Here is a 15830-nt window from a genome sequence, read left to right on the forward strand (position 1 = left end):
CATGGCCATGAGTGCTTCTCAGCGCCTGCCTGCAGCCTGGCAGCAACCAAAGCCCTCCAGACAGACACAGCTTCCCTTGGCTCCATCTGCGGTGGCTGCCTCTCCTCACGCTGAGGCACAGCACCCAGCAGCCATGCCTGTGCTGGCGGCCGTGCCGCAGGGCCCCTTTTGTTGCCAGCCAAATGGCTCTGAGGTCTTCACAGGTCACCGCGTGGGTGAAGATGGAGCACCGCCTGGTTGCACTTTGCCCCCTGTCGTTATTTTTGGGGGCGAGAAATGGCCATTTACCCCTTTACGTTGCATCCAGCTCTCCCTTAACCCACATCCCACAGCCCGTCCATGGCGGATCAAGCTTCCCCCCCCTCTTGCCCTCAGCCCCGCCGCCATTTTGCCGTCCCGAGGCCCGCGGGCTGAGGGCGCCACCTGCGGGGCCTCCCCGGGGAGCACCCGGCCACAGGCGGCGGCTCCGGGGCGCTGAGGAGAAGGGGGCGACCCGGGGGGACACCGCAGTGCGGGGAAGGAGGGCGACAAGGGCCGAGGGGAGGCCTCTGGAGGCCAGGAACCGGGCCCTGGGGTGGTGGGAGAGGGGGTGGGAGAGATGGCGGAGGGGTGAGGGTGCTGCTCCTGTCAGCAAGCTGAAGCAGCGCGCATCCGGCTTCGTCATGAGAAAGGGCCGAGTTTCATCCTGCATGGAAGTGCCACCAGGCCCAGCTGTTTCCTTGAGGATGTGGGAAATGCAAAGGGACGCCAAAGTTAAAAAAATAATAAAGTGAAATGTGCTAATTGTGCAGGGCTGCCCCGAGCTGCGCTGGGAGCTGGGGCCGAGTGGAGCCTGTGGGCAGCGGCCGCCTCCAGGAACCAGGGCACTGCTGCCAGTTATGACTTTATTCATTTTCACATTTAGATATTACAACAAAACTCTTAATGACAAAGGATAACAAGTACAATAGGAGGAGAGGAAAGAAAGCAGTGTTCTAACTGGTTTGATACATAACCGTGAACTTCCAGAGACAAGACTCAACAGGAGTTATGAAGACTCACGTACGCTCACTGGGAGGAGAATCTCACGCATGCAAACACCCACTCACCCACAAAACACTCACACAAACCACGCTTTTGTACTCACACATAACCCATGTTGTAACCTACTTGCTTCGGAGGCAGTCCACTGAAACATTGAATGCTGCTGTAGCAACAACAGGTACCAGGTTAAAATATTGCAATATAAATGAAGTGTTACTTGATACACAGGTTTTTCTTCAGAGACGCACGTGTATTTGCAAGTAGGGGACCAAACACTTTGTTTTCATGAAGGAGGAATGTCCTCTCAACACCAACACTTTCTAGGGAAAAATGAGACTGTGTTGACTGGGAATGGTCATTTTAAAAGAGGATGATGATAAATAGCTTAGCTTCAGTTACGTGTTCCAGTAAAAGGCCTGAACAAAACGAAACAGTGCACTGTGAACAGAACAGGCACAAATATCGAACCTGGGTTTTAAAAGCTGAAATACTTCTTGTAGCTGTGGGAAGACAGACAACGCTGCTGCCTCTCACCTCAAAACCAGAACAAACCAGCTTCTTTTCATGCTCACATTTATCTGAAGACTGTAAAATAACGCCAGAAATAATGCAAGAGTGTGGGGAAGGGTATCAGGTTTGTACACTCTAATTTTAGTATACTTTTAAGAGAGCAAAAGTACAATTGTCTCAACAACTCTTCAGTATCCCACACTGCAATTGTTCCTCCTCATCAGGAGTGTCTGAAAGAGGAGCCTGCATTTGCTCGTATTAAGGCTACATTGTTCGTGCCAGGCTATTGATGCAGATACAATCCAATCTGATTCTTTCCTCTCTCCAAGATGGTATAAAATAGAGAAAATAAACTTCTGTGGGGTTAGATGATTTGAATGTTTAAAATCAGATGTCACTTCAGTGCTTTCCCCAGTGTGAAGCAGGGGGTCTTTAACAATAGCTCTAATGAAGTAACCCTTCTCCACAATGATGCTTGTGAGCAATTTACAGCTGAACCTAGAGCCCCAGTGCAGCTGTCCCAGCCTACTGGGAGTGCTGACAGACAGCCAGAGCACTCAGATGCCTCCATCCCATTTCTGCTGAGGAATCCTGACAGTGCTCTGCAAATGCCTGGCTTTGCTAGTACGTTTCTAACCCTCACTTGTAGCTACTTCGGGATTATGTTTTTCAACTGTTAATTAATTTATAGGCATCTTTCTTGGGCCTTCTCTCAGATGGGGCCATGTTTCTAGGCAGAGAACTGTTTGTGAAGCACTGAAAACAAGAGAATGTGGGTCCTACACTGCACATTACCAAGAGAGCAGCCTGAATTCAGCTCTGTCTGTCACCTTCCACCCATGTGAATCCCGGGGGAGACCCCCAGCAGCACAGGGCACAGGCAGCCTTCCTTCTGTCAAGGAAAACACCCATCCAAACACCGGGGCAAGACAAGGGCAGGAGAATTTGGCCTGGCCTAGACCCCACTGGCTATCCTGCTTCCCTGGCCTGGCTCTCCAGCATCTCCTGCCAGAAGGATTCTTACTGAGTCATAACAATTACTTAAAGATACTTAAATTCCTGGCAGCTTCGGGGGACGCCAGTAGAAATCAGGGAATTAATTGTCACATGCAGTTTCCAATTCCTTGTCCTGAGCCAGCTTGGCTCAAGCTGGTCCAGTTTTGTGCCTCTTTTTGCATGGAAATCACAGCCATATCATCCTGCTGACATGAAATGGGCGGGGAGCATCGGGTGCTCTGCACAGGCTTAGGGAATCTGAATGACAGCCATGCTTTTCCCATGTGCTAAATAAATTTTCCCCATTACACTTGTGCAGACAACTATAATTAAGACTTGGGAAAGTCATCCATAAGGACTCACAGGCTCATGTCAGGAAATACCTTCTGCTGTAAGAGAAGTACATTTTGGGAAAACAGTGTGTCTGGCAGGAAACACAATTTTTAGAAGTCCAAACCCTTGCCTGTATGCACAGAGGTGTGGCCTGCAGGCAGAAACTCCCCGGTGCTGAGATGCCCTGGTGCAAGGAGCTCTGCCAGCCCCTGGCGTGTGGGAGAAGGGAAGATGACAAGCTGTTCAGCCGAGCCTCTTCGCCCAGACTCCTGGTGGTGATGTAACCGTGCTCTGTGGCTGAGCTCTTGCATTATGAGCAGGATGGAAAGAAGTAGGTGGAAAGTAGTGAGGCAGCAGCACAGAAATCTGTTGAGAGGGGCTGTGGAGGTTCCCCAGAGCTCTGATTCATGTGGCATCTTTCAGAAATAAAGGGCCCGAGCAATGAGATGCTTCCTCAGTAAATAAATATTTGTCAGTCCTCCAGAGGCAGGCACGCTGCGCTGGTGGCTCTGCAATGGAAACTGGAGAGGAGCCCATGGTGTCTCCATAGAGCCAGGGAACCAGGGTGGCAGGGAAGGTCATGGTGCAGAACTGTCCATCCAGAAGGGTTAGGGCTTGGGCCGTGGCCAGGCACTGCCCTCTGGTGCTCAGCGATGCCAGCACACGAGGAGATGCAGCCCAGAGCACCGCGTTGCTGGAGCCGTGTTCCTGCCATTGTTTCAAAACCCCTTGCAGCAACTTGAAAATAAACATTTCACTCCCTACCACTTACATGCTTTTCCTTTCAGCAAACAACCCGTTTTCGCTCTATGTTTAGAAGCCAGCTGAAATTAACACAGCTTTGCTTTAATTTCTCACTCGAGCAACAAATGATTTCAGCGCTGCTCTAGAAGGGGAAGGCAAGAGCAGGAGACCTGTGAGCAACCCGCTCTCGGCACAGAGAATATAAAACCCCATCTCACACAGCGCCTGCACAGAGAGTGGCTATTTATCTCACTGGGAGGCCTCCAGCCATCAGCTGGTGACCTACTCAGCACTGGCTGTGTTGAGATGGCTGAAAAAAAAACAGTGGTAAGGCAGATTGACAGGTCGCCAGCAGCAGAGATGAGAGGGGTGTGGGTGTTGCTTGCAGAGGATCTAGAGGCTGGGTGTACGCTGGTGCCTCCCCAGAGTGAACAGCGTGCACGAACATTTACAAAGATCCTGTGGGATCTCTCTGTACCCCTCTTCAAAACGTCCTGCTCTTGCCGCTAACACCTCTAGGGATTTCTTGCCTTTGATTCTGCTCTGCGACTCAGCAGCTGACATCATGAGGAGAGGAGGAGGAAGCAATCCAAGGAAAAACATTCAGGCTGCACACCAGGAAGAAACTCGAGACTAAGGCAGATCTATTTATATCTGACCTGAAACGGGCTTTCTGAATGGGAAGCTGATCTGAGCGGAGGCTGGATGCTAGGCAGAAGGTGCTGTAGTGCTGAACACAGGCACCCACTCGCCAGGAGAATGCATCTGTCTGAGCCACAGAAATAAGAAAAGAAACCCGAGGAATCAGCAAGGTGCTCTCTCCAGTTCCGGCACAGAGAAGTTGCAGCTGGAGGTGCTGCGTGGGCCGTCAAGCTGCGGTTCCAAGGACATCAGTGTTCCCCAGCTGGTTTTGGGTGGGTTCCCTGCTGGGGCTGGGTGTAGGTTGGAGGGGAAGCTCTGAGTGACCCCGATGATGTGCCTGGAGGGTGGAAGGGGATGCCTCAGCAGGGCGTCTCCGGGGCCTGATGCCGTTAGTACTGCTCGGAGAAGAAGGAAGCATGGAGAGCGGGGGGACTGGCCCCCTCTCCAGGCGGGGTGCAGCTGCCATCCTCAGAGTGTTCTGACAGCTCCCCGTATTCACTGTTGTAAAAAGTCTGGCCTCCGACCTGGGACCCGTACAACGGCCGACATCTGCCCCGCAGGTCTGACTGTTCCCCCGGCAGCTCTGCAGTTCGGCTGGGCCCTTTACTGCTGCGAGGGAGAGAGACAAAGGCGGTCAGTCTGAGCACTCCTGGAAAGCCTCTGTCCTGCTTAGAGAGAGCCCAGGTTCAGGAAATACCATCTGTTAATACATGGGGCAGCAGTGGGGTCAGAAACGGACACACACCTTCACTTCAAAGCACACCACCAGGTCTCGCTCTAAACTTCAGCACAGCCCACACGCGTTGTAAAAACCCTGCGTGTAACCCAACCACGGAGTTATTTCACCTCCTCTAGATAGCTCTGGGAAGCCCAGGGAAGGATTGGGACCCCAACAAGCAGGGCGAGGCAAGAGACATTACCTCAATTGCTCCTAGGCCTGGCAGGAGTAAGAGAAGCTGATATATGCCAACAGCTAGGATGGGGCAAAAGAAACAAAGGAAGACAACGAAGAGGATGTGGGAGGAAAGCAGCAACCACACCTCTGCGCCTGCCAATACCAGGTGACTGACAAGAGGTCACAAGAGCGAAGGAAGGGACACACTCAAGGGGAGGTTTAAGGGCAGTGTTTGCTAGGGGATGGGCCCTCAGGAAGCCCGTGGTGTAGGAGACAACAGGAAGGTGCCTTAGGGAAAAGAGGACAAGGACAAGAAGCAGGAGACAGTCTGATACAGCAGCAGAGAGGCCATAGGACTATGGCTAAGGGCAAGGACAATGACCAGCCTGGTCTGATGTTGGGAGGGAGTGGAGGAGAGGAAGAGGCTTGGGACTGGCCTTGTCTATGCATGTGCTGACATGGCTCACTCAATCCAGTCACAGAGATAAGGTCTCAGCCTGCTCTGGCACCGAACAGAGATGAGCAGGGCATGTTCTCACTCAGGCTCCAAGCGTGGGGCAAGGACATAACCACCCGTAACATCCTCAGCCCTGAGAGCGCCAGCTTGACCTGCCAGCCTCAGTACCAGCACGGTCCTAAGGCCTGGACCATCCCTGCCATGCCAGCAGGGCCCTGTAGCACATGGGTCAGGGCTGAAGGAAACTTGGCAGGGCTGGGGTGAACCCCAAGGAGGTGGCAGCCACGAAGTTTCAGTCCACCCCACCTGCCACTGCTTCAAGAAGCCCTGATACACTTCACCAGAAAATGCCAATTATTACTGGCAAAATAAAGAGCCCTGATAACACTGTCATGCCACTGTGCTTCATCATCTTAGTCTCATGCCTTATGGAACCTGTTTTGGTCTGTTGAAGGCATAGTTTATATTTTTAAAACCTAAGAAGCAGCAGGCAGGTCTGTTATTGGTGCACTTTGCCTCTTGTTAACGTGTGCACGGACTTCTCTGGCTCAGAGCCCACAGCTCTGCTGCTGCGGAGAGCCCCACGAAGCATACCCTACAGAGAGCTGCCAAGAGCTCCTTCTTGTCTCAGGGCATTTGGCAGCAGGGAGATCTGAGTGGCTAGACTTAAGGAGTACCTGAATCCACCTTCTTTTCTGTGTCGGTTTTCTATCCTCTCAAATTCCTCAGATGCCAGAACCATCCCACTGTCTGTCTGATTGTCCTGGAAGGAAGCAACAGGAGTTATCAGTAACATCCCTGTCAACTGATCAAACTGGGAAGGGAGGAGGAATCGTTTGGGAGATGAGATCATGTGTATCTGTGATGAGAAAAAGGAGTGGGTGCATTTTACTTCCAGAAAGACCAAGGAGCATGCTGGTGACATTCTTAGGTGACTTTTAGGTGCTTTTAAGCCACACGTTCAAATGTAGGATTTGTGTGGGCAATTCAGTACTACTTCTGGGGTTTAAAAAAAAAAAAAAAAAAAAAGATTGCTCCCTGCCTGGAAGATGCATTACCATGAAACCAGTGAGAGGTGAGATTAATGGTATGATTTAAGTTTTGCAGCCACAGGAGATGTAAGTAGCAGACCAGTTCACAGAGGCCAGGAGGGCTCCTACTGCACACTGCTGTGTAAATCAGGATAGGGGAGCTGCAGGTGCAGACGAGCACCCTGAATTTCTCTAGTCATGGCTGGATTTCAGTCTGCTTAACCAGGCTGTGATTACAGATCTGAGAAGGGTGAAGAGCAGGCTCTTCTCTGAGATTCTTTGTAGTCCTTGCTTGCAGATCTAAGCCTCCCTATATCACAGTCAGAGAGTAGGATCTGTGCTATTGAAAAAGCCCCATGTGCCAGGTGAAGAAATGAATGTGCATAGGGCTGGACAGACTGAACAGGCATGACGCAGACAGACTGACATTAGATAGAAGTGATTTTCCTTCCATGATCTTAAAAGCGAATGTGTAAGGAAACAGCTGAACATTTCTTTGCCCCTCTGCTCAACCCCACTCAGGTGCTACTCACCGGGTGTGCCTTGTACATTGTGTGTGTCATGGGAAACTCTTCAAATGTCTTTATCCTGGATGGACACCTGATCTGATTTCCTCCCGTCAAACAACCAGGGAACGAGACGCAGTTGTAATATCTGCCAACAGAAGCGTACAGTATTCAGTAAAACCAACAGAGCCAACGTCCTGAACAAACAGGAGCTGAATTCAACTTCCTCTCCCTGCAACCAAAGTATGCAGGGAGGTAAATGACCCAAATGATGTGTTTTTGGAGGAGAATATGGTCACCTTAGGCCTCTTGTCCCCCTCCTTATACAATAGGGAGCACCCAGACTTCCTGACTGCATCAGGCACTGATTACCTCTCCACTCTGGATAAGCAGAGTAATGCCACATAGATCTCAGGTGAAAACCATCACAGCTCCCTGGAGATAGGAAGCCTAGGCCTGTCTGGGTTAGTTAGGAACAGGCTGGTTAGGGTAATAACAGAAAGGCAGAGACTCATCTGACACCTTCTTTCCTCATCTGCCTGATGGGCTGGGATGCCTTTGGCAGGTAGGATGTGATGCTCTGTAGTTCAAAGCAAGAGGAGGAATGTCAGCCTCAGACATTGGCGACTCTTGTTCCTCAGCAAAGGAAGGTGATTTTGTTTTTATGAGTAAGATACCATGGCCTAAGTGCTTGGATCACACCTGATCACCCCAGATTTTTCCAACCTCTCACTACCGGGTTCTCCTCATATCCCTCAAGCTTCCTTACAGCTCAGGTCACTGGCTGCCCGCTGGCCTCCCTCAGCCCTTTTCAGGGGCTCACCTTGCTGCTAGGCTGTGGCAACGTATCCTCATGTCAAAGTCCTCTTCGTCTGAGTTTTGCTGGGCAGAGGAAGGCACCTGGCAGAAACCATCATCTTCGGAGCTGTGAGAGTCGTTCAGTGGGATGTAATCCTTCCCTTCCTGGGGGGAAGAACAGTGAGTGGCTTTACAAGAAGGGGAGGCCTTTCCTGCTAGAAAGGGCTCTACAAACAGAAACTATTAGAGCTGGGGAAGAACATGCCTATTTTATGTCTTTTGTTTCTCTCAGACAAAATATCTGCCTGGAGATTTCTGAGTTATGTGGCTGTGAGTGTTGCAGGTCCACGGAGGTGTGTGTGTGAGCAGGAAAACAACACAGTCCGGTGGCACCTACACTTCTCCACCCTACATGGACAAAGCACCGTGACTTAGTCATGCCTGTGCTGGGATCCAGTGCTGAAAGGCTCAAATCAGAGGGGCAGGATAGGTCAGTACTCGTTTTTAAGCATTTAGCTCTCATCTTCAGATATCTTCTGATAACACCAAGAAAAAGTTAATAGCAGAGCTGCACATTCCTTGCAGTTAAAAGTGCTGGTGAGTTACTGCATGGCAGTGATTAGTAATAGTTTCAGAGAACTGTGGATATCTGACTGCTGTAATGGAACAGTTGTTTAGTTCACATGGCCCTGACATTTAGATCTGAAGATAGAGTTTCAGAAACCTTGGTGAAGTCCCGGTTTTCATTATGCAGTCATGTGGGAGGCAGGAGTGCCAGGGCCTTGAGTCAGCTGAAAAATTTCAAATAATCATCTGGGGATTAGGATGGAAATGCTGGAATGACGACTGAGAGGGCACCCGCCCTGCAAGGAGTGGGGCTATTTTAGGAATCAGTGAGAAGGCTACTGCAGAAATCCTGTCTCCAGTACCCCCGGGGGACAGACTTGTCTGATCCAGGAAACACTGTCTCATTCCCTGGCCTATGCAAAGGCTTTGCATCGTCTGGGGTGTCAGAGGAGGGCACAGTGGGGGAGCTAGCAGTCTGGAGCTGTATGGGGACACAGAGAGATTTTCACCTGCTGGACGTTTTCCTGAAGAAGGTTCCCCAGGATCTCCACCAGGTCGGAGAAAGTTGGTCTCTCCTTGGGATCACCATGCCAGCAGCTCAGCATGATACGGTAACTGCCGAGAAGAAACACTGGTCTTACACCACAGAAATCCCCTCCTACCCGGCTCTGCAGCTCCTACCCATGTGGTGCCTGCTGGCAGTGTAAAGAAAAGCTCGGTACCCAGCACGTTTTGTGCCATGGACATACAGGAAGGGGGCTGCAATGGGGCTGGATCATTTTGTGTTGAATATAACTGTTAGCTCAGACAGAGACAGCTTGGTTACACCTCAGATACCATCCGGACAAAGCACATTGTCTGCTTACAGAACCATCCCAGTGTGGGTATGCAAGGGGCTTGGTGTTCCTAGATAGCTCTGTCCCGCGTTCAAAACCAAGAGAAAAGGAGATATGGGCTCAAACCCTGGCTGAAAAATCTCTGCATCCCACAAAGGGGCCTGGCCTGCCCTGCCCTCTGCTGGGATCCATGGGGTGTCTGACTCACATTTCTGCTGTGGCGTACTCTGGGGCTCTCATCCTGGTACCATCTTTGAGCCTCTGGCAGAACTCCTCATTGATCTGGACTCCAGGGTACGGAGATGCCCCTAAAGGAGGTTTGAAGAGGGGTGAGAAGCGGGAACATGAAGCGTGCCAGCAGAAAACAGTCCGTGTCCTGAGACTGCCCTTCCTCCCAAAACACACGGGAGCTGTGGTCACTTCTCATGCGCAGCCCACGTCTTTGATGCTGCTTGAGACAGGCCCCTCTGCCTCAGCGGGGAGGAGGCTGCCTCCCGTCACCCTGTTCACAGTTATGACCTTCATATTTCATTTGCCCACGCTGATGTCTTCCCCATCACTCCTCAGACACGCTGCAGAGCGACAGAGGCTCCTGCACAGACTGACCCACCAAGGTGCTATGTGGGAGGAAGGTCCTGCCTCCCTCAGCAGCATGTGGCCCTCATTAGCACTCACCTAGCGAGAAGATCTCCCAGAGAAGGACCCCAAAGGACCAGACGTCACTCTGGGTAGTGTAGACCTTGTCGAAGATGCTTTCTGGAGCCATCCACTTCAGGGGGAGGCGAGCCTGCAGGAGGGAGACAAGGGGCACAATTGCTCATTCAGGAACCAGATCCAATAGCCCTGAGCCTCCCTCCATGGAGGACTGGAGGCTTATGTAGGCCAGAGGGAGGGAAGAAGACACTGAAAGAGTATAAAGATAGAATAGTGCTGGAGGGCTGAGGGGCAGAAGGAAGGAGACGGAAGTCTGGTGGTGGTGGAGGACTGCACCTCCATCACCGGGCCAACAGTCCCTGGTCCCAGCCACACAAGTGGTTCCACTCCTCCCTTTTTATCTTTTCCTCAGTTTATTCTACCCCAGAGTAGTTTATGAACACCTCAACAGAGGTATAGTAATGGCACTCACACTGCCCTTCCTGACGTAGTCGGGGTCCTTGTAGATGTCCCGGGCCAGGCCAAAGTCACAGATTTTTACCACGTTGTTCTCTGACAGCAGGATATTGCGAGCTGCCAGGTCTCTGTGGATGCACTGAAGGCACACAAAGAAGAAGAGGAAAAATCAGAGGGACAGGAACCACCATCATAAAGAGCAAAGCACCCCCCACCCCTATCCTTCCCTTGCCAGCCTGAGCTGCAATAGGGGAATAGAGGAAACAGGGAGGTGCTCAAGACAAAAAAAATAAAAGGAGATAATTAAGGAGAAAATGAAATGCAAGAGGACTAAGTTCCCCTCTCTGCACTGCCTGAGACTTCTTGAGGGGCATGAGGCAGATCACTGAATCTTTCTGTTTGTCACCTGTAAAGTGGCTGCAGGCAGTCCCCCTGAGTGCAAGGCTTTACAGAGACAAATCACAAAACAAGTTCACCCCGCAATGCTAGAGACTGGGACACAGCCAGTCAAAGAGCCTGGCTATTCACGGGGGAGGCTCTGTGATTACAGGGACGGACCACACCAGGCCTTTTCTAGTCAGGCATGCATAAAAGAAGAAAGGAGCAGGGGAAATGCTGAGCTCACCTTTCGGGATGCCAGAAACTCCATGCCACGCGCCACTTGGAAGCTGTAGCAGATCAGGTCTTCCATAGTCAAGGGACTTTGCCACAAGTCATCCACTGCCCAGGAGCACAAGAAAATGGTTAGAAAGTGAGCGGTCTCTTGTCCTCCTTGCCCCTCTCTAGGACTGCAGGATACAAATAACCCCTGCTGAGATACAGCTAGTGCTTGGTGCTAACTGGAGGAAGTGGCTCCCATCTAGGATTTTCTGCCTAGGTGGCAGAAAGCACACAGCAGGAACCTGTTCAAGTGTGAGGAGAATGAGTTCAACTTCCAGAATACTTCAGTAAAACATCTGGAAGGGACTTTGAAGGTCAGCTCATCATTCCTGCCCTAGGTAGGACCCACTGAGGAAACCCTTCAATTCTTCTTTCTTTAGGGTAAAGAAAAAAATTTAAGTGACTTAATCCTCCCTTTAGGGTTTCCAAAGTCTATTCCAAGAGACAAGTGATGAATATAATAGCCCTGTTCAGGGAACTGCCACACAACAGTGGAGTGATTGGCGTTGAAGCTGGGTCCCAGCTGCCCACTGTTGTGCTCTCCCCATTCCCAAGTTAGGCAAGTCTGGCATTTCCTTGGTGAGGAAATACTAGGTGAGGAGCCACTGCCAAGGCAGGGGTATTACCTTCCTGGATCGGCTGTGCTGTCTGGCTCTTGTGCATCAGAAAGCGGTTGAAGATAGCACTGTCACTAGTCCTGGAACGACTCCTCCTGTCTGCTCTCACTGCCTCCACGATGGACTGGACCTGAATACGCAGCCTGGGAGACTTCTCCTAGCAAGAAGATCAAAACAAAAACCTCAGCAGGCAACACACACTGCAGTCCCTGCACTCACAAGCTACACATCCTGCTCTTAGGCTGTAACTCTGGTCTGGAAGCACCCATTCCCCACTTCAGACAGAAATTTCTTCCCTGATGTTACCCATGAGCCAACATCACTGTGTAAGGTTGACCTGCTGCTAGACAGTGGGTGTCTTTGTCTCATTGTCGGGTTAATTTCCTGGCTGCATGTCTTCCTTCCCTAGCCATGGAACAAGTCCCTAGGGACAAAGGAGGATACTTACCCTGTAAGGACTGAACCCTTCCCGCTTGGTCCGCAGGTAGTTGGAGAGGTTGCCATACTTGCAGAACTCAACGATAACCATGAGAGGACCTGAGGAGAAGAAATCAAATGTCAGAAAGAGGCAAGGACTTGGAATAGTCAGAATTTGCCCCGATTCACATTATATGCAGTGCTGCTATGCTGCAGCAACAAGGCTAAGCGCACACCTACACACTGATAATGTCCCCACATGTCCCTGCAGTCACTCTAGTGGCCAGCAGAAATGGCACGGGGGACAAGCACTGATCTCTGGGAGCAGCCTGTCGCCCTGGGGTATTTACCATTGGGTTTGGTGCAGGCACCCAGCAAATTCACCACGTTGAGGTGATTCCCGATGTGAATGAGGATCTTCAGCTCTGACATCAGTGCCTTGTGCTCACTTGCGGTAGCTCCCTCTGGAAACACACAAACCACGTCATGATGATGCCTCCTTGCAGCTTTTTCTCACCCCTTCTTAGCACGGCGTTAATGTGAGTCTTGCTGGGGAGGTTGTGACCCCAAAGCCTTGGTACATTTTGTTATTGCATGTTTCCAAATGAAATGGCAGAGCCTCCCAGGATCCCTGCTGTAACGCACAGGGTGCATCCTGCAGGTGCAGGGACCCAAGCAAACACAACCTGCGTCCAACAGTTTTTTCCTTATGATAGTTGTGCAGGAAAAAAGATTACTTGAGGCTTACATACAGATGCACATGTTTGAATCTCTGCCCTTTTAGCCTCCAAGCAGAGATAACGAGCTATAAAACAGTTTTAAGGAAAATTAGAAACAAAGACATTTGAGTCTTTTGATTGTGACTGAAGATAGGAGCTACCTCAGAAGATCTTTTTATAATTCCTCTCCAACAGCAAACAGCAGCATTGTGCCCCTGCCAGCTCTCTGTACTGCTTTTTCTCTCTGACTGCCTAATTTGCAACAATTCTTGCTCCTCTGCTTTACCCTAAAGGTGCATTCTCTGTTTTTGTGTGCATTTTTCATACTTCTCTGCCTTCCCCACATGCATTTTGCCTTCCTTGGGAGTTTGCAATTTTAGTTTGAGATAGAGAAGCATCCTCCTGAGCTGCAGCTGATGGGCCAGGTAAGAGCCATGCCTCAAAGGATTGTAAAACAACCTTGTATGGCCAGGCTTTGCTCTGCAATTGTCATGCAGATCACCTGTCCACCTGCAGTGGTAAGTGCTGCCGAGACAAGCCACGGTTCAGTTTCTATATACAGGCCAGTGCTGACCGGGGACTGCCTTGATATTTTGTTGGTTGCCAAATTACAGGATAATGTTCCGGATGCCTGTTTGAAAGTGCGGCTTAAAATCTCACTGTGGATTGAGCAAGCTTTGGATGCAAAGCCAATTCAGCCCTCCTAAGCTCCAGAGCTGCAGCATGCTTTACCCAGCTCTGAACCTGGCCCATAAACATGAAATACAGGAATGTTTTGAGGAAGGCAATTAGGAGCAACATTTTCTTTGGTGACCTGCCAGAGAGGGGCTCTGGATTCTTGTTCTTCCTTTGAGACAGATCTTACTCTTTGCCTTTGCAGACAGTTAACTTTCCTTGAAAGCTGAGTTCCCCAGGTCCCTGCTGTCTGCTCCACCACTTGTCTCCCAGTGCAGCTGAGTGGGGCTAAAGCATTCATGAGGGAAGGCCAAGAGGATCAAATGTGTAGAGGCCAAGAAGCCATAAATTAAAAGACTGGCTCCAGCTCCTCTCCCCTAGCTCAGCGCTGGCTCAGGCAGAAGCACCCAGGAGTGCTTAAGGGAGATAAGGCATTTGTTAAGGCCCTGGAAAATGTTTCATGCAAAAGTCAGTCATTTACAAGGTAGACTGTCTCTGGCACCCTTTATATCCACAAGGACTATGCATTCTGCTTCGCTGTCCACATACCTTTCAGCATTTTGACCGCTACAGTCTCACAGCTGTTACTTTTATTGATTCCAAATGCTGATGCTTCCACCACCTTCCCAAACGCACCATGACCCAGGACTTTACCTATGGGCAAAGAGAGAGGCAGTGTGAAAGAAGGCAGGTGCAGCACATGGAGAATGGGACGAAAAAACAAAAAACCCTACAGGAAACCATGGGATGAAGAAAGAAAAAGGGTTATAAAGGAAAAGGAAGGAGTGCAACATATGCCCTTTCCAGGTGGCTGCTTGCTTTGGTGGTGAGAATAAGAGAGAGGATGAGGGGAGGAACTGAGACAGAGCTGGCATGGACAAAGTGGAGGAAGGAAACGGCCCTGCAGAAGCGAGAGGCTGTTTGTTGCCCTCAAACAAGCCGTGTGGGAAAGGTAACTGTGACACCTTGCAGCAGAACAGCCAGGGCTAACGTCACTGCTCAGTGCATCAAAGGCAGTCTGCAGCCCTTTTAACCCTCCCAGACAGAGGGAAGGGACTGCAGGTGGGTGTCTCAGCACGAGGAGGATGATGGCTGCGTTCCTGGGCCTGAACTCAGGGTACCTCCCGTGAACTGGGCTGCTGTGTCCTGATCTGCAGCTGGAGAACACAGGGGTGTGTTTTAAAGCATCCCCAGAGGTCTCATGGTCTCAGAGATGCCTGTGTGGCAATGCTGCGAGAGTCTGGGCTTACAGTTGGCTCAGACCTACCCAAAGTCAGACCCAAAGAGATTTTCCCAGGCACAACTGGGCTTTAGGGACAGTACGGAGAAGAAAATAAGAAGCCTGAGGCAGAGAGGAGGCATTAATTACATAGAATTGTGTGAGAAGCCTGGAGGGTGAGTTTGAAGGGCTGGTGGGAAGCTCTGGGTGCAGGATGCAGTGATGGGGCTCAGCTCACCTAGGCGCAGGCGGTCTCGTGGGAATTCCCACTTGCTGGAGTCATAGGGCAGGTACTCGCACTGCTCCTCCAAGGGCACCTCGCCGGGGTCCATGATGATGGAGAGGTAGCCAGTCTTGATGTCTGCATGGGCAGGCTGTGGGGATCAGCCAACACAGCAGGTGAGGAGATGCCTCCTTCGCCTGCCTCAACCTGCTGTCCCCTGGCAAAGGCCATTCCCTGTCCCCGTCTTTACTACAGCCCTTACGTGCCCCGGGACAGAGACAACCACAACCACATACCCTTTTGATGTTACAGAAGATGAGGATAAGGAGGATCCAGAAGAAAACAGCGATGACCCCAGTCCCGATCAGGATGACAATCTCCACATTGGTCCTGTCATCAGAGCCTGTGGGACGGGAGTGAATTGCAGATTCAGAGATGCCCGTTCCCTGCCCCAGCTTGGCTGTCCCATCCTTTAGGATGTGGAGAGACCAGGGAGGTGTTTTCCCTCATGCTAAGCCTGTCTGAGCAGGCTGACTTTGCAAAGAGCAGAGTAGCCTGACACTTCCCAAGCTAAATATTCTCTGGACTACAGATGTGCTCTAAGGGACTTTTATTGTCCCCCTTGCTGTCTGAGATCCCAGGGAAGAGGCATGGGACCTTGGACACACTCCTATCAGATGGTTTCATCCCCAAGGGGTGTTGTGGCTGCTGGTACCTTCTACGGAGACACTGGCTGAGGAGTTCACACAGCCCTTGGCGTTGCAGACGCTGCAGAGGTAGAGCCCAGCATCCTCCTCCCTCACCCTCTGGATGCTCAGCCGCTGGTTGAAGTCCGCCAGGTCGATCCCTGTA

At 51.0% G+C, this 15830-nt stretch overlaps 1 protein-coding gene across 3 annotated transcripts in view; it reads right to left on the reverse strand.

Moving 5' to 3' along the window:
- Nucleotides 1-870: 870 nt before the first annotated feature.
- The window catches only part of FLT4 (fms related receptor tyrosine kinase 4), a 56181-nt gene continuing 41221 nt past the window's right edge, over nucleotides 871-15830 (reverse strand). The window contains exons 15-30 of one of the 3 annotated variants that reach the window (XM_068697963.1): nucleotides 15694-15825; nucleotides 15275-15381; nucleotides 14994-15129; nucleotides 14086-14190; nucleotides 12493-12606; nucleotides 12174-12262; nucleotides 11735-11882; nucleotides 11074-11168; nucleotides 10465-10587; nucleotides 10014-10125; nucleotides 9547-9646; nucleotides 9012-9117; nucleotides 7961-8100; nucleotides 7165-7285; nucleotides 6278-6363; nucleotides 871-4854 (exon numbers count right to left, since the gene is read on the reverse strand). In XM_068697963.1, the coding sequence (XP_068554064.1) occupies nucleotides 4638-4854; nucleotides 6278-6363; nucleotides 7165-7285; nucleotides 7961-8100; nucleotides 9012-9117; nucleotides 9547-9646; nucleotides 10014-10125; nucleotides 10465-10587; nucleotides 11074-11168; nucleotides 11735-11882; nucleotides 12174-12262; nucleotides 12493-12606; nucleotides 14086-14190; nucleotides 14994-15129; nucleotides 15275-15381; nucleotides 15694-15825 (1931 nt within the window). In that variant the 3' untranslated portion in view covers nucleotides 871-4637. Of the gene's footprint in view, nucleotides 4858-6277; nucleotides 6364-7164; nucleotides 7286-7960; nucleotides 8101-9011; nucleotides 9118-9546; nucleotides 9647-10013; nucleotides 10126-10464; nucleotides 10588-11073; nucleotides 11169-11734; nucleotides 11883-12173; nucleotides 12263-12492; nucleotides 12607-14085; nucleotides 14191-14993; nucleotides 15130-15274; nucleotides 15382-15693; nucleotides 15826-15830 lie in introns of all 3 variants that reach the window. The other 2 variants (XM_068697962.1, XM_068697964.1) reach the window with 2 other exon arrangements.

The sequence above is a fragment of the Anas acuta genome, chromosome 14 (genome assembly GCF_963932015.1).
Source record: "Anas acuta chromosome 14, bAnaAcu1.1, whole genome shotgun sequence".
In the NCBI taxonomy this organism is placed as follows: Eukaryota; Metazoa; Chordata; class Aves; order Anseriformes; family Anatidae; genus Anas; species Anas acuta.